Here is a 21,557-nt window from a genome sequence, read left to right as displayed (position 1 = left end):
AAAAGTTGAATTCCTAAAAATTACGAATTCAGATGGTTCTTAATAGAATCTTCATGGATTTTCCTGGTTGGGGAATGAACACATTCTTCCGGTTAATACAATCATCACCTTATTTTAGTGTCTGTTAGTGGGCCTTCTTGCATCAATGAAAGGAGTATACTTGCTAGTTTTTCTATTACAGTGACAACATACCTGATAAAAGCAATGTAAAGAAGGAAGGACTTATCTTGGCTTATCATGGTGGGGAAGGCATGGAGTTAGGAGTGCAGGGCAGCTGCCCAGTCACACTGAATCAGGAAGCAGGGATGAAAGGTGGTGCTCAGTTTGCCTTCTCCTTGCTTCCTGTTTCTCTGACTGCTGGCCAAGGGGAAGCTATCACCCTGCTCAGCTAATCTGCTCTGTAGACAGTCTCAGACACACCTGGAAGTATGTTTCCTAGGTAATTCTGAATACAGTCAAATGGACATGGAAGATTAGCCACCACAGGTGGGAGTCGGTCGGATCCTTTGCTTGCTCCTCCAGTTAGGACACTCCTTGGTGGGTGTTGTTTTCTAATAAACTGGTTAGTCAATTTTAATGATGAAATATTAAAGTTTTCAATCTGTGTTTTTGCTATGAAGTATTAAGACTATTAATCCTTATTTTTTTTTGTTAGAGGTCAACCCTTAAACAGCAGACTTCTCACAGGTGTGGGTGTAAAGGGTCAAGGGTCACTCTTGGGCATGGCCATTACAAAACACACCTTTTCTGATGGACAGCCTGGATTTTTACTGCTTGTGTTTACCTCCTTTTTTGGGTGCTAGGAAGCTCAGAGCCATACTGATGACTATGTCAGCTGGCTATACTCACCGAATGTCAATTTATGTGGGTATTCTAAGAGCCAGCCCGACTCCTGCTTTCAACTCATCTTTCTCTTTTAGTTTATACTCCTTTTAAATTTATTTTCTTGTACATTATATTTTTAGTTGTTGTAGCATCCACTGTAAACCATATTAAATTCTTTTGTTTTAGAATGAAGAAAAGTTACAGAGAAAGATAACAAATATTAATAACAAACAAGCCTTGGTTCTATGTCCATCTTTTATATATACATTTCCCATTATATGAACTCAGGAAACATCCACATTTGAGACTATTTCCTAATTGTAATGTTAATGTCATAGGGTAGGAAGTGTTGATGTCCCTTCTATGCTCCACCCAACAGTTAACCTGGCAACAGCCAGATAGGCCTGGCTTGCTATAAAAGGGGCTATATGGCCTCTCCTTCTCCTTCTTTCTGCCCCTTCTTTCTCTGACTCTCTTCTCCTTCTCTCCCTTTCCTCCTCCTCCCCCTCTCTCTACATGTTTCTGTCTGGCCTCTCCTCCTCTTCCTCCTCCTCCTCTTCCTCTTCCTCTTCCTCTTCTTCTTCCTCCTCCTCCTTCTCTCTCTTTCTCTCTCCCTCTGTGTCTTTGCCTGTCTCTACTTCCTTCTCAACTTCCCTCTCTTTGCCCTAAATAAACTCTATTCTATACTATACCCACTGGTTCCTCAGGTGGAAGGAAAGCCTCAGCATGGGCCTGCTGAGGCTCCCCTCCCATCTAACCATACCATGCTCTACGAAACATATACTTGATTCTTTTTATAGAACACAACAGAGAAAAAGGAATGCTAGGTCAGAACTATTAAGACTAGGTTCTGTAAAGCCTCTAATAAGAACATTACAGTGCCCTCTATAAATATTTGTTTAATGACTGAATCAGTGTTGTATGTTGAATCAGAGACTCTCCTCTAAACTTTTAGTACAGTGGCCCAATAGGTGACCTTCAAAGTTTCTTTATTCAGAGGATCTAAGCAAGGATGTATGTGCTTGCTGCCTTGCAAAGAAAAATAACAACAGCAGCAGCAGCAGCAGCAGCAGCAGCAGCAGCAACAGCAACAGCAACAACAACAAATGACTCAGAATGAGAAATCAAGGGTTCTGGGTTGCCCCTGGAGAGTTCCAGGGTGACATCCTGGAGTGATGAGGGGGACCCTGCTGAGACTGTCACAGATTCAGTCTTCTAGAAGGCTGGGAAGCAGTTAATGAGAGAATATCCAACTTCTCGGGAAGAGTCTCAGACTTTCCCCTCAGCTCAGGGGCTCTCTGATTAAAGCTGAATGAGAGGACTACTGTGGCCATGCATCACGTGTGCTGCTGACTTTGAATGGGACTGTCCATGTCGAGCTTTCCAGAAGCTGTACTTGTGACTCAGGCATTCATCCATCTGGAGATTCCATGTCTGCTTAGCATTTGGCCCAATTTTGAATTTGGGAAAGACCACTGAAGACTAAGTTCTGCAGACTAAGGGCACCATGCCTTGTGCCTGAGAGTAGAATTCTAAGCTTTTGTCTTGTAAGAGGTGGGGCACAAGAATGATGAAGGGACCAGGCACCTCTGATTTTATAACATGGCATAATGTGTAATGTGTAATAAAGAGAATGAAAGAAATGCCAATGCCAAGTAATAGGATCAAAGTTCTGTGAGTTTGTGATACCATGTACCTCTGGTGGTATCATGTACAGTTCTGAGACTCAGACTCATGTAGTTTCCTTTTCCTCAAGCCGGATACACTCCTCACTCCCACTGCACAGACAAGGAAACCACTGCATGCAGGCCAGCATCTCACCTGAGTCCAGTCCTTGGTGACTGGAGAGCCAGTCCTTGGTGACTACGCTGTGCCTAGTTCTGACATGTGCATGTAGACCCCGTGAAAGATACCTTGTTTCATAGTTGTTCTCTTTTCTGTCTTGATCTCATCTTTCCCCCTTTCTTCATAGAAACAATAATAACCAGAGAGCCATGGGAAAGATAGACAGACTAGCAATACTCCATCCGTTTGCTTCTACATCTGTTCTAATTGGTGGCCAGAAGGAAGCCTCTTTTCCACTCAAGGGCACCTTTTGATCAGCAGGCAGCCCATGGCTAAGCTCCCAAGGTACGAATGTACAAGCTGGTCTTTATGAACAAAAGGAGGAAGAAAGGTTCTAGGTCGATTTTGCCCTGAGCAAGCTTAACGAAACAATCTAATTCTTTCTCTGCTATGAACAATGGTCAATATGATTATTCACGAGTTCCTGCTTATCTCCCAAGCCTCAGTTTTCCTAGGAACAGCTACTGGGGCTTCCCAGGTACCTCCGCAAAGAGGAACAAGAATGGCCCAGCGGTCATCCCTAACACACAAGGCTCTACAGCTCAGTATTAACATCAAGTGTAGATTCCTGTCGTAACATTCCAAAGCCTTAGAATGCTTTGCTGGGGTTGGCTGTTATGGAAACAAGCGCATTATAAGTGAGTTTGTGGAGGCTACGTTCACAGAGAGCCATTCTAGCGCTCTGAGCTGACACTGAAGGTGCTAACTTAGATCCCCTATAGAAAGAGGAACTGTTGCAATATTTCCTGCACTGATGGTGAAGGTATTTCAGGTATTTGGCAGGATGTATTTGAATGTAGATATCACAGTTTTAAAATATGGGAATGTGCTGCCTAAAGCCCATGGGTTGGTAAGGAGACATGGCGGCAGGTATGTGAGCCCATCGGGGGGAAAAAAACGATGCTGAAGGCATTCTTGCTTGCTTCTTGAGAAAAATTGTCACTGCACAGGGGATGGTCTACTCAGGTTGTTTGACACAGGAAACAAGAGTAGAAAGTCCCATGGGACTACTCTGGGGAAAGCAGAGTTCCCAAGGTAGCAGGTGGCCCTCCTAAATGAGGTGCTCCGTAGGGATGCTACCTTGTGTTGGCCAGACCAGCAACTACTTAGACAAACCAACAAAGCCAAGTGGCACACACACAAAAAGGGTGCATTCAATTAAAAGGTGCCCCAAAGTGGTGGACAGGAAGCCTCATTAGTGAAAATAGAATGAAGAAATTATCTCTATAATATATAACATGAATAATACCTGGTGACTTACTCTCTTACTGTTCCAGAATACAGCAAAGTATCTGTACAAAAATCTCCATTCATTACTTGGGTCAGGCATAGGACTAAGCCTTCTGTGCTTGTGTTTTCTACATAGTTCCCACTATAATCCTTCCAAGTAAATACAATTATGCCGACCATTCATGTAAAGAAACTGAGGCTCCTCCCAGAGACTGAACCACCAACCAAAGAGCAAGCAAGGGATGGATAGGCCTCCTGCACATATGTGGCAGGTCTTTATGTGGGTCCCCCAAAAACTGGAGCTGGGTTGTCTCTGAATCTGTTTCCTGCCTGCCTGCCTGCCTGTGGATCCTGTTTCCCTAACTGTTCCCCTAATGGTTCACCGAAATTAAGTCAATTTCCCAAGACCACAAGATGGCCTCCTGGTCTACAAAACTGTTGTAGTTTACCCTTATACCTACTTGCCAGATTGTTCCCCAGTTCCACCACACTCTGAGTGGGTGTCGTAACAAGTGTTCATTCCAAAACATGAGAAGGTGCTTGCCTTCTGGTACGTTTATTTTCATAAATTCAGGGTTTTGCTGTGCACAGGAAGAAGCTCAAATGCTAGAAAATTCCTTTGACTTTAGTCAGTAAAAGCAACCGTTACTGCTTCCGGAACTTCATGTGTTGGTGATTTGCTCAAGGTTTCTGGTAATCACCCAGTTTAATCCTCCTAACAGCTGCCTAAGATGCTATTGTTACCCTCCAGCTGTACTTGTAGAAACCGAGGCAGAGGAAAGCTAAAGAATGCGACTAGGGTCACACAGTTAAAAAGGAAGCTGTGGTCTGGGCCTCGGTGGTATGAGGGCCTGAAGCTGATTGGTTTGCATTTTGCTTTTGAGATAGGGTCTTGAAATCTATCGTAAGCTGGCCTTGAACTCATAGTAACCATCCTGCTTCTGACTCCAAAGTGCCAAAGTTACACCTGTGGACCATCACATCTGGTGTTTTAGTTGGTGTTGCTGACCTAAAGACTACATCCTTCTCCATTAAATATTTTTCATTTATTTGTTTGTGTTTGAGTATGTGTCTGTCATTGTGCTAGGGTGCATGTGTGAAGCTCAAAGGAAAAACTGTGGGACTTGGTTCTCTCCTTTTACCATATGGGTCCTAGGAAGCAAACTCAGGTTATTAGGCTTGGAAGCAAGTTGTTTCCCACAGAGCCTGCAGGGTGGCCCAGCATCCCAGAGGCTCTTGAAGAGAGCAACACCCCTTCTCTGCTTTGTAGTGAGAGCTATGCTACAGTACCTCAGAGAAACTATTTAGATTCTAAGAACACCTACTTTTCCCAGAGGCCCCTTTAGATATAAGTCTCTGCTGACCCTAGCAGAAGAGTCACCGCCAAGAGCAGACATGAACTCAAGCTGACAGTAAACAGGGTAGCACCAAAATATAAGCATTCCCCATATCTAATGACTAAGTGGGTCTCCTTACAATAGCCCACATTCCTGGATTTGACACACCCTTTAGAAGACCTGTCTACCTGATAACCATTGACATCTCATTCTCCATTTTCCTTGTTAGTCTTCAGGACAACTTTAATCGGGACAGCAAGCTTACCCACTCCCGTCCCTGTGGAGAACAGGAAGCAGGGTAAAGAAAAGCTGAAGACAACTGCTCTTAGGGTCAACTTGACCTATTGTTGTGACTTAGCAGTATTCTTATTAAAATAAACATATGAACTACTCCCAGCAAGCAGAAAGAAACCACTGGTAGCATCCTAAAATTTTTACACAAAATAAGTCATCACCAAGGACCTGATCCAAAATAATTAGTCTGTTATCAGAGCAGGCCCAGAACCCCTCCAGGGCCCATTTAATGCTGATATAGGTAGGGCTTGTCTCAGCTGGGTAATAAAAATTCTTACCAGAAAAAAAAAAGGAGATGATTCCTTCATACTTTTGTCACCAGAGATGAACTGACTCACCTTGGCTGAGTTCCAGCCAGTTCTTGGCACTTGCTTATAAATTGTACTGTCTCACCAGTCAAAACTGGTCTGCTTACCACCACGAACCAGCCACAGCCCATGTCCCTTGTATAACAGATCCATGACTACGTTCAGCTTATAGTCAAAGTCCTTCTGAGAATTACCAACTGATTAGATCCTAGTCATATCTACACAGGCACACGTAAATAGCAAAGGGCACAGAAAGTATCCTTAGAAGCTCCTGGTGGAAACTGACGCTTGAGATCACCAAATATCAGAGCTGTAGCCCCACCATGCCTGTGAAGGGCAGTAGGCTTTTATTCAGAACTGGAATATAATTCCCAAGGTGCTCACAAAAGCCCATGTGATCAAAAGAAGCTAAATTCTCAAGAAGAATTATAGACTTCCAAGTTTCCATGTGCCTACGTAGCCCAAATCCCTGCTCTGGCCACCAGATCACAAGTGTTTACCATAGGCCAGGAGGGCAGATTAGAATGGGGATGCAGAAAGGGAATCTCTAGGTGGCAATGATTGTTGTTATTCAATCTCAGTACTTACAGCCAGCCCTTTCCGTCACAATTCACTTTCCTCTCTTAAGCTCTAGCAGGTGACATTACACGTGACATGACATTGTCATCTATAGAGTTTATTCTTGAAAGCATTGCAACAGAGTCATAGAAATATCACACAAAAACTGCTAATGTTTAAGTACGATGGTTGGGCCACATTTATAGCTGCATGTGACCCCACGTGCCTGTGAGTTGCAGGTTGAACTAGGGCAAGAGAAAGATGCAAAAGATAAAGCCAGTGTCATTGCCCACATGCACGTGCCCCTGATTCTTCTGAAGAGCTGGGTTCACAATGACCATCACCCAGAGCAGAGGGTTCAGTTCTTATGCACACAGATACCTTCCATTTAGACCACAGACCTCAGCATGTCTCTCTCTGGGCATAGTGCCTCACTCGTACCCATGGGAGAAGCTCCTATAGATGCCACTGAAGAACACAGAAGAGGCCGCTCAGGAGATCCGACCTGGTGTGTAAGGAGAACCTAGTTCCAAGCTGAGCACCAGTTGAACACAGCTGCCATGGGCAAAATACCAGAGAGATATTGGCCATGATGGGGTACACAAAACAGTGACGCAAGGCATAGCCTCTGTAGTGAAGTCCCAGATTGAAACATGATCTCCTCTTGAGCTATGTAACCATTTGTGGGTTGGCTGTCAAATGTTCTCTCTAGCCTTAGCAGTTTTTGTGTGATATTTCTATGACTCTGTTGCTTTCAAGAATTCTAATATGTGGTTTCCCATTGATGCCCTGCTCTGAAGACTGTAAAACCTACAGAGATGAAGCTGTGATCAGAGGAAGTGGATCACTGGTGGCACATTTGGAGGGTTTATACCCTGGCTTCCCATCCCATCTGCTTTGTTCTGTTACACTGAGAGGTGAGGAAGAGGAGGGCAGCTGCACACTCTTACCACTGTGCAGTCATCTGCAGACCTCCCTATGGTGGACCATATCCTTTAAAACTATGAGTTCAAGACACCCCCTGCACCACTTCCACCTCAAGTGGCTTCTTGTCAGGCATGTGGTCACAGCAAAGTGACCAATATTCATCTGTAGGATTTCATTGCAAAGCTTTAGCCTGCAGATCATTGTGATTACTAAGGTCACAGAGTTCATGTAATGTCCTGACGCCAGTCTCTGTCATATGGCCAGTGCTTGACAACCACTAGAAATGATCACTTAGCTGCTTGATGATAAATGTAGGAAATTTAGAGAGCTCGTACCAGGGAAGAAACCAAATAATAAAAAAACTAAAAAACAGAACAAAAGCATACACCCTCTGGGAAGACTTCATACTGACAAAGCACCTGGGTCTAACAGTCAAGTGTTCATGTGAGAAACAAACAAAAACAGTCTGGAGAGATGGCTTAGTGAGTCAAGTGCTTGCTCTGTAAGCAAGAGGACCTGAGTTCTGTCCCTGGGACCCACATGAAAAACTGAGTGTTGGGGGTGATGTCCTCCCTACCTTTCATACTTCATCAACTGTGGCAGCTGGAAGAGCTGGCACTGGGGTCATGAGAGCAGGTGAGCTGGCCCTGCCCCTCACTGGCCGCAGCACTCGGAAAATGGGCTGTGCACGTCACTTGGGCAGCAAAGTAGAGCTGGCCCTGGCAGAGGAGGTAGAGGTGAGTAGCCCCTTGGGTGAGAGTCTGGGAGAGCTGACCCAGCCCCTCCCGGGCAGGCTGCAGCATTTGGGAGGATGGAACCCCAGGCCTTGACTGGGTAGCACAGTGGAGCTGGCTCTGAGGAGACACCCTGAGGGCATGAGAGCAGGATAGCTGACCTGCCTCCTGCAGATGGTGGGAGCATTGCATAGCCTAGCTGGAACAGTGCTGGACAGCTTGCCCTGGTGGTGATAAGGGAGCGCCGAGTAGCTCAGCTACCACCCAGGCCCAGATCCAGAGCTCTGAGTAGACCCAGCCCCAAGTCTATATCATCTGTGAGTGATAGGACTTGTGAAAGAGCCAGTCTTGCTGAACCAAAGTTGGAGAATCTCCGTGACACAGGGTAACGCTAGGATAGCAGGGAGAAGACCCAGTGAGGATTCAGTACTAATGATGTCAAAGAAGCGAGAGATCTCAAACCAGACCAATGACTCATTGCCATGAACATCTGCAAGTGAAGATGTGTGGGCAGAGGGATACACTGTGACATACTATAGCTTCCACAGCGACATGTTTTTCTATGCTTTGGGGTCTTGTTGCTGTTGTGAGTGGTGTGTGTGTGTGTGTGTGTGTGTGTGTGTGTGTGTGTGTACTTGTGTGTTTTATTTTGGAGCAGGGTGGTTACAAGAGCAAAGGACAGATTTGAGGGGACAGGGAGATGAGCAGGACTGGGTGATGTGTGACTCACAAAGAATCAATAAAAATTGTTTTAAAAATTGTGTGTCCTGGTGCATACTTGCAAAGCCAGCACTGGGTGGATGAAGACGGGCACATCCCTGGGGGCTTTCTGGCCCACTAGTAGGCTCCTAGTCTACTTAGCAATTTTCTGTCCAATGAAAGAACCCATCAACAGGGGTAAAAAGTAGACTGTATCTGAAGATTGTCACTTGAGGTTCTCTTCTGACTATACACACACACACACACACACACACACACACACGCACAGGTATTTATGAGCATGTGCACCTCCATCAGGACATCCATATGAACATTAACATAGATACACAAACACAAATTTATAAAATGTACAAGGCCACATGTGCTCTCTACATCGTGTGACTCTTGTGAATGTTCAATGCATATGGGCTTGGCAGTGTGGGTTTTCTAGGACTGCATGGTCAGAGCCTTTAACTGAGGCCTATGATAATGAGCCAGTAATGAAATGGAGCCCAAGCAGTAGGGGCTGTGATGCCCTAGGAAGTGGGGACCTGGCAAATTCCACACCAAGAAAGCCAGGGCAGATGGTATTTAGGAAAGGGTGTAATCTACCCAGAAGGAGGAGGTCCTAAGTCCAAAGAGCCATTGTGTTCCAGAAGCCTAACAGATTAAAGGAAACTGTGGCCCTTGGCTGGGGGCCAGGATAAGAGCCACAGGTGACCTGGGGTGAAGGCAGAGATAGCGAAGCACAGCTACCGGAACCTGACTAGGACTGTCCATTTGTGTCCCGGGGGTGGGAGGTGGGGTGGGGTGTAACTGGAGGTCATGTCTGCACCTTTCACTTTTATACTTCACATGTACACTTACCTACGCCCTGTTCATGGGCCTCCATCCACCACACTTAGAACAGAAGATAGCAGATAGACTTTACACTGCTCACGTGATGGGCGCCCCTGTACACCCAGTGTTCTAAACCCACACACATGGTTTATGTTCTTATTGCTGCTCACAGCAGTCTCGAAGTCCACATCTGAGGATCAGAGTTCGAGGTTCTGGTTCACGATCACTGTTTCCGTGATCACTCACGTGCACACTGGGATCTGAGAAGCCAGCTTGCAACCTTGCTTAGAAGTCACCTCCCGATCTCATGCCACTGTCCTCTTGGCTTTCCACTTCTTTTCTTTTTAATTTTAAAAACTTGAGAAAGTTATGCTCAAATGAATAGCTTTCCCTGCAGTATTCTGTACACATATATTGTGTGTTTTGCTCATATTTCCTCCTCACTGTCCTTGTTAAATGTCATATGGTCAGTGCTTCACGATCACTCGACATGGTCACTCAGTCACTGGATAAAGAAAGAAATCTCAGATATCTCATGGCATGACGAAGGAAGGAAAACTGGGACTTAAGGACAGAATATGCACTTTGAGGGAGAAAATGATACACTGTTCCACATGTGAGCATAGAAGTCACTCAATAAGCAAACCATTGTAAATATAGAGGATTATTATTTGGAGGTTTGAAAATAATGTCCTTAATGGGGCTACTAGGATTTGCTGAAAAGTGACCTGAGGCCCTCACAGATTTAAATGAGAAGATCTACACCAAGGTGGGCTGTTAAAAGGGAAGGACTCTGGGGGAGGTCTAGCAAGAGGCATTGTTTGGGAGGTAAATAACTAGTGATCTAAATCTATAGCCTCCAATATCTCACTCTCTAGTGGGTCATCTAAAATGCAAAGTCAGGGACCTTATGATTGAGGAGCAGGCTGGAGACCCCCACAGTGTTACCACCCTGTTCCTGTACAGTTAGTTAGGCCATTTCATTTGCCTCCCAATTTCCCCAGTAGGAGGCTCTCCTTTATCTGGCTGAAGAAGGAGTGCTTGGAAATGTAGATGCAGTTATGGGAAGGAGACTTAAACAAAGGGTAAGAACCTTCCTTGTATGGGACAGGATATTCAAGAACCACCATCAACGGTTCAATGGTTTCCCATCCAGAGGAGAGTAGCAGCCACTGCAGGGTGCAGGTCTTGCCTGCAGCTCCAGGGTGTGTCCTGGGCAAGAAGGATGCAGGAAGAGCATGGCTACTGGTGTCAGAAGAGAATCAAGATGCAGGGCCTGGTGTTAATTACTTAGCGTTGGGTTACCTCCCCGTTCACTGTGGTTTGCTTGTTCACTGTAGTTCAGTTAATGCTTGTCTTCAATTGGTTAATCCTTGGCTCAGTAGTTTGCCTGTTAATTTACTCATTCCACAGATACCCAAGCTATTGTTACATGCTATCTTAGGCACTACAGAAGACCAGAGGAGTAAAGAAGCCTGTGTCCTCACAGACAGGATCCTTCCCAACGGGGAGCTGGAACCATGTATAGAATGCTTGAAGTTGGTTGGAGCCATATGAATAGAGACATGTGGCAGAACATGCTAGAAGGGGAGGGATGTCATCTTAATAAGACGGCCTAGGAAAGCCTCACTAAGAGGTAGATGAGTGAAAGGACAGAAGCCTTGGTCCCATTCTGAGTGTGAGCAAAGGCTTTTTGTAAAAAGACTTTTTCACAGAGCACGGGTACCAAGCAGGCAGTGCCTCAAGCCTGAGGTGTCTGTGGTGGCTCCTTGGTACTCACCTCCTCCAGCCTCCGCCTCTGCTCCTTCTGCTCCTCGATGCGCTTCTGGCGCTCAGCCAGTAGCTGCCTCTTATGTTCTTCATTCTCCCTCTGCTGCTGCTCCAGCTGTTGGCGCCGCAGGGCCTCTGAGCGCTCCTTGTTGGCCAGCTGCAGTCTCAGGAAGTCCCGTCGCAGTGTTGACTCTCCTGGTAGGTTCAGAATGGAGCTGTGGACAGGAAAGAAGATGAGGCACCACCTATGACAGGGCCGTTGCTACTCCACAGTCCTAGGCGGATGAGAGAGAGCAGTGCTCTTCTTGCCTCTCAAGATGACCATTGCATACAGGTTGTCTCCATCCCTAATGGAATGTCACACCCTTCATAGGCCTGTTCACATGACTCTGTCCCCAGTGCACAGCAAAGATTTGCTTCTTAAGACTTAAATAAGTGTGCAAGCCCCAAGCCCTGGGCAAGTTTATCTCCACATATAAGAGTAACTAACTACCAGGGGCCGGGGAGATGGCTCAGTGGTTGAAGCACTTGCTAAATATGCATGAACCTGGGTTCAGGTCCATAGAAGACACTGTCCCCCAAGGTCGGGTCCAATAGCAAATGTGTCTGCAATATTGCACTCCTTTGTGAAGACCGAGGCAGAGACAGACGTCAGAGGTCTGCAACTTAGTATGCACAGCCCTCAACAATGAAAGAAAGTTTCTAACAAGGTGGAAGGAAAGGACCAACACCAGAAGTTGCCCTCTGACCTCTAGACATGTACAACCTATGCACATATACATACACACACATGCAGTGAACATACAACATAAACACACAGGCATGCACGCACAGCAGACTCTGTTCCTGAGAGCAGATGTTCTCACATACACCTACTTGGGGCAGCTTACTCGGAGGCCCAATAGGCAGAGGTTATGACGCTCAGAGAAGATGCAATGGACCAGAAGGGACAAGGATAAAGACCAGGTTGACAAAAGTCAAGCTCTTAGGCCAAGTCTGTGTAGTTCATGGTGCCCAGGGTTTGTCTCCATTGTAGACATTGACCACTGTAGAAGGGCATGGGTCTAGGCACAAACCACACACTTGGGACTGCACCTTAGGTAACTGATTCCTAGGATATGTCTAACATAGTGTTTTTAAGTGTGTGTGTGTGTGTGTGTGTGTGTGTGTGTGTGTGTGTGTGTGTGTGTGTGCATGTGTGTGTTTGAAGGACATAAACTGTCTGGTACCACTGGTGGTCCCTGGCTGCCAACTCAAAGGTTACCAGTTGAAAATTATGATCTCTGGTTCTCCATGGCTGGCTGGCTGGCTATCTATCTATCTATCTATCTATCTATCTATCTATCTATCTATCTGGGAGATGAAGTTGGCTCTTATGTTTTATTGTTTTTTGCTTTTGATTTTTTTTTTAAACAGAGCCCCTTTAAATTTTTGTGACAGCTTCTGCCAAAATAAACTCACTGAACACGTAACTCCTCATTTCTGCTATGGAGCAGGTACTGGTACTGTAGGGTGACAGTGCCAGATAGAGAGCAGGTAGAAAATGGAAATGGGGTTCGGAGCTGTGGGGGTCTTCCTGCTCTCATGGACCATTGGCTGATATAATCCATGAGGGCACTGAAAGCAGAAACAGGGAGCGAAGGGTTTGGAAGCCCTGTGAGTATGTACACTGAATGACCACACTGGGACCTGCTAGCAGGAGGCAGATCAACTTTACTTAGGGTGATTGAAAGCTTATAAATTTTTAGGGAACTGAGGATATGAACATCCAGGATGGACAAAGGTCATTGACTAGGAGCTTAGGATACCTGAAATGCCTCATTAGCATGGGGTAGCATCTCAGGAATCTCAGGTGCTGGCTAAACATGTTTTTATTGGGAGAAAGGAAATTGATCCTCTAATCTAAATGAGGATCTGTGACATTCCTCAGGTAGAGGCATGTGGGATGGGAGAGTAAAGGAAGCTTACAATGCTTCACAGTGAAGACGTCACACAGCAAGCAGTGAGTGAACCTCAAACACTGGTGATAGAATTAATGAGGCCCATGGACAGATTTGATGTGCGAGGGATGACTTACAGTTTCATTTGGGCTGCTGGGTGACAGCGGCGTCAGGAAATGGTATGAGGGCTGTAGGATGGGGGCAGGGTGTTAGCAGTTGACAAGAGTATCATTCTGCTTGTCAGAAGATGAGAGGCCACCATAGTCACAGGCCTTCGCTGAGGGCATTTCATGGGAGTTTAAGGGTCTATTGTGAACCCCATCTACAACTAGTTATCTGAGTGTAAAACTCTAAAACAACTTCTAAATGGTGATGCTGGTACAATCATGTCACATAAACACAAGGATACACCATTAGTCATAACCAGGAGACCTTGGTTGTACTAATGATTCAATTACTGACACTGTATATGACCATGCTGTCTCATGTCTAAAGTGAGGAAACCACGGTCTTTTCCTAACTTTCAGGATTCCATGAAGACTAATTAGACATGTTTTAAAAAACTAGTATTTGGTGAGTAATCTTCCCCATGACATAATGACATGTTCTAATTACAGAGGTGGCTCACCAAATGACTCCCGACACACAGAAAGCCCTGGAAAGACAGGGTTTCTCAGTTCTTCAAAGGACAGTCGGAGGGAAGACAGCTAACAGCCTGGAAGCAGGGAACAGGGTCCTTTCCTCCAGAGGAACAGTCACTTCGCACAGCACTGATTGACAACCATTGTCTTTATGTAGCTAATGTGGGGGCAGCTAACATATTTTGATGCAAGAAAAGAATTCTCCTGCAGTCCTTAACCTTGAGAAATCTCCTGTCAGAGAAGAGAGAAAACCTAATGGCCCTGTGGGCTCAGTCTCAACCTCTTAGGGTGCTTAGTAAGAGAGGAGTTTGTCAGGTTTGAGTTGGCTTAACAGCAATTCTCAACCTTCCTAACGCTGGGACCCGTTCATACAGTTCCTCATGTTGTGGTGACCCCACACAAATAAAATTATTTTGTTACTACTTCCTACCTGTAATTTTGCTACTGTTATGAATCATAATGTAAATATCTGATATCTGATATGTAGGCCTGTTATATGATCCTTAAAGGAGTAGAGAGTCACAGGTTGAGATCCTCTGGCTTAAACAGAGAACAGAGGCTGGAGAAATGGCGTAGTCAGTAAAGTATTTGCCTTGCAAGTGTGAGGGTGTCAATGTGGTTTCCAGAATTCAAGTAAAAAGAGCTGGGTGTGGTAGCAAATGCTTGTTATCCTGTGCTGGAAGGTAGAGACAGAAGGATCCTCAGAGCTCACTGGCCAGTTGGCCTAGCCCAATCAGGCAGCGAGAAAGTTTGTTTCAAAACACAGCATCGCACTCCTCTAGACTCTAGTAGACTTGTTTCATATGGCTTTGTTTTGGCGTTTTTTGACTCATGGGTCTTGTGCGTGTGTACTGTGGTTTCTGATCTTGTACTTTTATGTTTTTTGTGCATGTGTGTTTTTCTTGTGCTCTTTTCTTTTGGTTCTGGTTTGTTTGTTGTTGCGAGAGGGGTGGGCATGGAGTTGGGGGGATGAGAAGGGTCTGGAAGGAGTTGGGGTAGAGGAAACTGATCAGAATATAATGTATAAATATTTGTTTTCAATAAAAATACATCTAAATAATTTCATATGATAAAAATAAGATAGCCCTTGATGGATGATAACTGAGGTTGTCTGGACCATAACTTCTATGCTGGCTAGATATTATCAACTTGACACAAGTTAGGGTCACCTGGGAAGAGAGAGCCTCAGCTGAAGAATTCTCACTAGTAGATTGACCAGTAGGTGTATCTATGTGTAGGGGGATTGACACCTATAATGGGCAGGTGGCCCTGGGTTGTGTAAGAAAGCAGACTGAGCAAGTCAGGAACCATCATTTCAAAATGGTCTCTGCTTCAGGTCCTGCCTCCAGGTTTCTGCTCTGACTTCCCTCTATGATAGACTACAAGCTACAAGAGAGAATAAACTCTTTCTTCCCCACATTGCTTTAGGTTAGTGTTTTATCACAGCAACAATACAGCAAACTAGGACAGTTTTCACATGTGCTACACACACACACACACACACACACACACACACACACACACACACACACACAGAGGAAGAAAAGGTAAAGGAAGGAAGGACAGAAAGGAGGAAGGGAGGGAGGGAGAGGGAAATATGGTGTTTAGCTTATTTCTGCAGCATGGTCCCTCCACAGAACAAGACACTCTTGTGCCAGTGATACAAATGGTCTTCACATTGCAATATGAGGATTGATACCTTGGATGGCCAGAGGGCATGGACCCATAATACCCAGAGACTTTTCTCCATGTCCATTTTCTCCACAGTGGAATGAACAGAGCTGCTGTCCACAGAGAAATCCCAGCACCACAAGCACCACCCTCAGGTGGGAAGAAAGCTGGCCTCAAAAACCAAGTATGTCTCTAAATGTGGAGATGATGGTGATTAAGGAGCACTGGGTTCCAGAGAGACAACAGGATGGCATGAACGCCTCTATCACGGTTCATATCCAGAGGATAATTTGATTTCTAGAATTACCTCCTCTGGGATTGGTCCGTGTGAACTATCAAGGCACATGGCAGGGAAGGTGGCCATCTGAAAGGGCTTCTCAGAGGGAGTATATAACAAGATGAATGACCCCAAGCTGAAAATGTCACTTAGCTCTCTCTGAAGTGGCCATTTTAAATATTTTCAGGGCTGCATTAGCCAGATAATGGCCCCCTCACACACACTCTAGATCTATGCGTGAGAGGAAACAGGGTCATGCATACAGACCATACATCTTGGGGGACAAGATAAAGAATATGCTGGTTTCAACATTTTTAAAAGGAGTCTGACTAAGGAAAATTCTGCACATTAATGAATGTGTGTGTGGGCAATACATTAAACCCTGATACATTCCTAAAAACAGAGTGATAAATCAAACGTACAGAGTGCATTCTGAGCAAGCCCAGTCCAGAACGTAGAAACTGGAAGGTCTACGTTCCTCATACCTGGGTTCCCCAGAGTCGTTCTCTTCTTCTTCTTCCTCACTTCCACTGTATTCATACTCAGTCTCATCTGGAGAGAGACCACAGAATGTCAGTGTAAAACAGTGTTTCTCAACCTGTGGGTCATGACCCTTTCGTGGAGGTGAATAACCCTTTCACAGGGCTTACCTAAGACAATTATAAGACACAGATATTTACATTACGATTGATAACAGTAGCAAAATTACAGTTAATGAAGCAGCAATGAGATAATTTTATGATTAGGGGTCAGCACAATACAAGGAACTGTATTAAAGGGTTGCAGCATTAGGACCACTGGTGTAGAAGCCACATGAGGAACTGTTTTAATGCGTCAAAGCATCGGGAATGTTGAAGACCACTGGTGTAGATGATGGTGTTGTTGTCCAGGGAGGACCTGCCCCTTTAATAACTTCCATGAGCCACAGAACCAAACTGTGGTCAATGGACCACATGTGTGGCAGCAATCCCATGAAACAATGGAGCTGAAATTCTCACTGCCTACTGACACTGATGCTGTGCTGACACCATGGAGCCATGCTTGACTCACCTGTCTCTGACAGTGCTGGTGTGAGTCAGCACATGATAGAACATTACATAGAAGCAAGCATAATATGGCCACTTTATAATAACAATGATCTCTGTATACTAGCCTATACCAAAAGCTTAGAACATGTAATATGCAGGGAGCGCTAAGTTTAATATATATACATATATATATATATATATATATATATATATATATATATGTAATGATTGACTTGTAAGGAATGAATGTAAACATTCATTTAATTCAGTAAAATAGTAAACAAGGTAACCTATATTAATATTGAATCTTTGCCTTAGTCATGATCAAAGTACAATGAACAAGACATATGTGTGAGTACATGATTGTCACTTTTCCATGGCTATAGAAAAAAGAAAATGAATGTTTGAGAGGCATCACACATGTATTAGTGTTAGATATTTCAGATTTATTATCTCACTTATGATAGCAATCCTCTAAAATAAGGGAGGTAGATTGCAGACGAGTAATGCCTTCACAGTAATAAAAAGTCAATCTGGGATGTGTATTTAGAATTCAATATCGGAAAGTTTCATCGGAAAACCAGTGTCTCCTCAATATGCCATCTCCTGAACAGAGGCACATAGAAGGCAATGGGAAGTGAGAGTAGGGGGCAGCTACCACCCCCCCACACTCCCTTGCTCAGAATGGGGAGGTAGCAGCAGTGGTGGGACACTGGGGAGGTGATGTGCTGGGTCTTGGAAGGTCAGTGGCCCTTGTGCTGGCAGCAGTTGGAAGAGACAGGAAATGACATTGCAAACAATATGCCCCCATGTGAGGCTCAAGAAACACAAGTTCTGAGAAGCTAGGTATCTAGGTGGTGGGGAAGCAGATGGTGAGACCGAGATGTCAAAGTACAGTGACTCTCAGATCCTTAAATGTGCTGTGCTGAGGACTTTTCTGTAGGCGATGAGAAGTCCTTAGAGAAGCTTTGAAGTAAAAAAAAAAAAAAAAAAAAAAAAAAAAGATGTCACAAGACTGTCCTTAATCCTTAGAGCTAAGAGTTATAGCAAATTTGCTATTTACCGTTGGGAGGCAGTATTCACACTGGAAAAACCACCAGATTGTCTAACTACCTATATTTCGATATTAGAGGGTAAAGGAAAGCCAAAGTGTGATGAGTTCAGGTACATTTTGTAGACTCACAAGGGAGCCTCATTTTAGGTGAGCATGCACTTCTCAGGCTACCTATTTACAATGTTTTCAGCAAATGTATAGAATCTGCCATAAAGTATCTCTAACTCATACCAAACTAGGCATTCTCAAAATGCCATGTCGAAGTTTAACCTGATAAGGGCCATTGCTGTGAATGAGAGAAACACAGAAAGATTCTAATTGCTTCGATTCCCTAAAGAAGAACTTTAATGTGTCAGTCTCCTTGATGTTAATATTTTACCAGAACCGAGCTTGACTGTGTTTGTACTACAGGATTAAGTTAGTAGATGTCAGTATATCTTAAGGAAAAATATCGGGTCAAAAATCCTAAGATATTAAAAAAGTAAAACTCTTCAATTCTATCAAAAGCTGTTCCTACAAAGATCTAATGAAAAGGGGGATGTTTGGGGGGGGATGGTTGGAGGCTGGAGAGGTGGCTCCGTGGTTAACAGCACCTTCTAGAGAACCAGGATTGACTACCAAGCCTACATGGTGCCTCACAGTCATCTATAACTCTTGTTCCAGGGGATCCGATGCCTTATTGCAGCCTCTGTGATTACCATACACACAAGTGGTGTACATGCATACATGAAGGCAGAATACTTATATATACAAATAAAATAAATATTTTTCAAAAAGGAATAGTTAAGAGCACACGCTGCACTTGCAGAAGACCTGGATTTGGTTCCCAGCACCCACACGGGACTGCTCATAACCACTTGCAACTCCAGTTCCAGGGGATCTGATGCTCTCTCCTGGCCTCCAAGCACAGCACATGCAGAAGGTGTTCAGAAACTCACACAGGGATAGACACATTCATACACATAACAAAATAAATCAATAGATATTTTAAAAACACGAGAGATCAAATTAAGTTATCCAGCTTGAAAAAAAATGGAAAGAAAGGTTGCCTAATCAAATACTCTTCTTTGGAAACAGACAGAAATAAGATCAGAACTGTGAGTATGGTAGATTTAAGCCAAAACAGCAATCCTGCTTCCTTTCATTTAGACATAGCATTTGCATGCAGTTATTAACAAGAACCCTGCTCCTCCGTACTATGGGGAAAATATTAAAAGTAGCTTTAGTGTCATCATGGCGTGACAATTTCCATGTGACATTTCAGTATTTGTAGCTCCCGAATTTGCAAACAATGTAAACCACAAATTTTCCCAGTTTTTATTCATGGGTCACGAGCCCTCAGAAAGTCCCTCCGAATGGTTCCAAAAAGTGATGGGTCAATAAAGAATGGGCTAAGAGTGGGTATCAATGTTTAAATATGTACCAGATACAGCATTAAACATTACATGTATTATCTTTAGTATTTGCCATGATGCCAGGCAGGAAGCTATATTGTTGGGGTTCCTAGACCCAATTTAGGGATGAGAAAACTGAGGTAGGTTTCACATAATTTGTAAGGAGCACAGTTAGAATGTGAACCCTGAATCTGAACCTTAAAGCAATCAAAACATTTAACCCATTAGGTATATCTATAGTAAAATAAAATTTCCTTTTAAAGACGTGGGTATTTAATGGTTGTATATTTGACATACGGCTCTCAAATACTGTTTGAGATATTTCACTCCATGGCATGATCCAAGACAACAACAAAGAAGAGTTGAAAATCAGATTTCCCAGCTCTTTGGGACCTCATGAATATCTTATCCCTATCTGCTAACTCCTGGAGATGGAGGCCTCATGACCTCCCATTTCTGACTCCCCACTAACTGGACTCTTTGGGAATCCTTGAAACTCGCTGGTAAAGAAGGGGCCCTTAGCTCAAAGGGTCACTGAAGATTCTTCCTCCTTCCTTGGTCTTCTGAAGATGTTACCTGTCGATCCGGTTTACTTACCACTAGCCTCCAAGACTCAGCTCACATGACTTGTTGCTGCTGTTTTACAAAACCAAAGAAAGACAACACACTTCCTCCTGTGCTGTCTGCTACTATCCCCTGCCTGGGGAGGTGAGGAGGTTGGAGGAGAGGGAAGCAGAGAAAAACACACACAGCCACTCTAGTCTCTGGTCAGTTCTGCTCCCCCTCACCACACTCTCAATGGCTATCCTTCTATCCTGAATCTGCCTCTCCCTCTTACTGCCCCCTGCTCCCCACCCTGTAAGTTCTTCTCCCTCCTAATCTTCCTTTTCATGCCCCAGCTTTCCCTTCCTCCCACCTTATGCTCAGCTGGCCATGAGCCCTGCACAGACCTCAAGCTTTCCCTTAACTTCAGGGACAAGTCAGATTATAAGCCTCCATTCCAACAGCTTGGGCACCGTCCCAATGTGTCACATCTGTGCTCCTGTGCTCTCCATGACACAGTGTAGACTGTCCAGGAGAGGAACGTGTGCATCTATAAAACGAGGAAGTGCATTTGGGGACCTTCAGCTCAAACTCTGATGCCATGTTGCTAGCTTGGCAACCCAGTGGTCTTTTTATTTTATCACAGTCGCTATAAGAAATTCTTTTCTGACTTCTAAACGACAGAAACAACTCTTGGAGCACAGAAACATAAATGCTGAAGACTGTCAATGCAGGGAAATGCCAACCAGATGATGTCTTTAGGTTGTCTGACATGTGTAGATGTCACTCTTTGGAACATGAATATTCATTTCAATTGAGAGAAGTCACTTGTCATTTAAAGTGCTTATAGTATCGCCATCACGGCTTTGTTTGGTGCCTAGAAGGAGATATATGGCTCACAGGTCGAATTTTTCCAAGGGGATTTGCCTTTGGTGTTAGTTTCTTTCCACTAATACCCAAGGTTCTGACCTAGAAGGCAGATTTCACAGGAAAGAATAATGCAGCCTCTGAGAAATCTCCAGTCCCCTCCAAATACATCAAGAGCCCACAGTGAAATGCCTTTTGTTTCTTTCTCTGAAATACAAACGTGCAACTAACCCTTTTCTCCTCGCTTCTTCTTTGTTCGATCAATGTGGTCCTTCAGCTGGATGCGGACCTGCCTCTCATTAGGCTGGTCTCGTATGAATGGGTGCTTCATCAACTGTTCTGTGGCTGGCCGCTGGCCGTGATTCTTTACCAAGCAGCTCTCGATAAATGACTGGAATTTTTTTGACCTGCCAGACAAAAGAGATGAATTCACAGATAGAATGCTAACATAAAAGACAAGCAAGTACGACTTTTGAAATGTGACCTGAGAGAGAGAGAGAGAGAGAGAGAGAGAGAGAGAGAGAGAGAGAGAGAGATCCATCTGATGAGCATAGGGTATCAACCAATCACAGATCCTCTCAGTACCAGTACAATGAAGTTTGAAGGTATCATCACCATCCACATGGACACAAGGTAACATAGGGTAGTTATACACATGGGGATATTTTCATGAAGGAGCACAACCTCACATAAAAGAAACCAAGAGGGAAATGACCTGTGAAGGGAAGAAGAAAGAGAAGGACCGTGGACTGGGGGAACTGGGGGGCTTACAGAC

The 21,557-nt window shown here is 44.4% G+C and overlaps 1 protein-coding gene across 9 annotated transcripts in view; it reads right to left on the bottom strand.

Moving 5' to 3' along the window:
- The window catches only part of Tnik (TRAF2 and NCK interacting kinase), a 398,674-nt gene that overhangs the window by 76,139 nt on the left and 300,978 nt on the right, over positions 1-21,557 (bottom strand). For all 9 annotated transcript variants that reach the window (NM_001106422.1, XM_087618702.1, XM_087618687.1 and 6 more), the window contains 3 exon segments: positions 11,378-11,582; positions 16,382-16,448; positions 21,014-21,189. In NM_001106422.1, the coding sequence (NP_001099892.1) occupies positions 11,378-11,582; positions 16,382-16,448; positions 21,014-21,189 (448 nt within the window).

Source organism: Rattus norvegicus, chromosome 2 (assembly GCF_021556685.1).
Source record: "Rattus norvegicus strain SHRSP/BbbUtx chromosome 2, alternate assembly SHRSP_T2T, whole genome shotgun sequence".
In the NCBI taxonomy this organism is placed as follows: Eukaryota; Metazoa; Chordata; class Mammalia; order Rodentia; family Muridae; genus Rattus; species Rattus norvegicus.
This window is presented reverse-complemented; position numbering and strand designations above follow the sequence as displayed.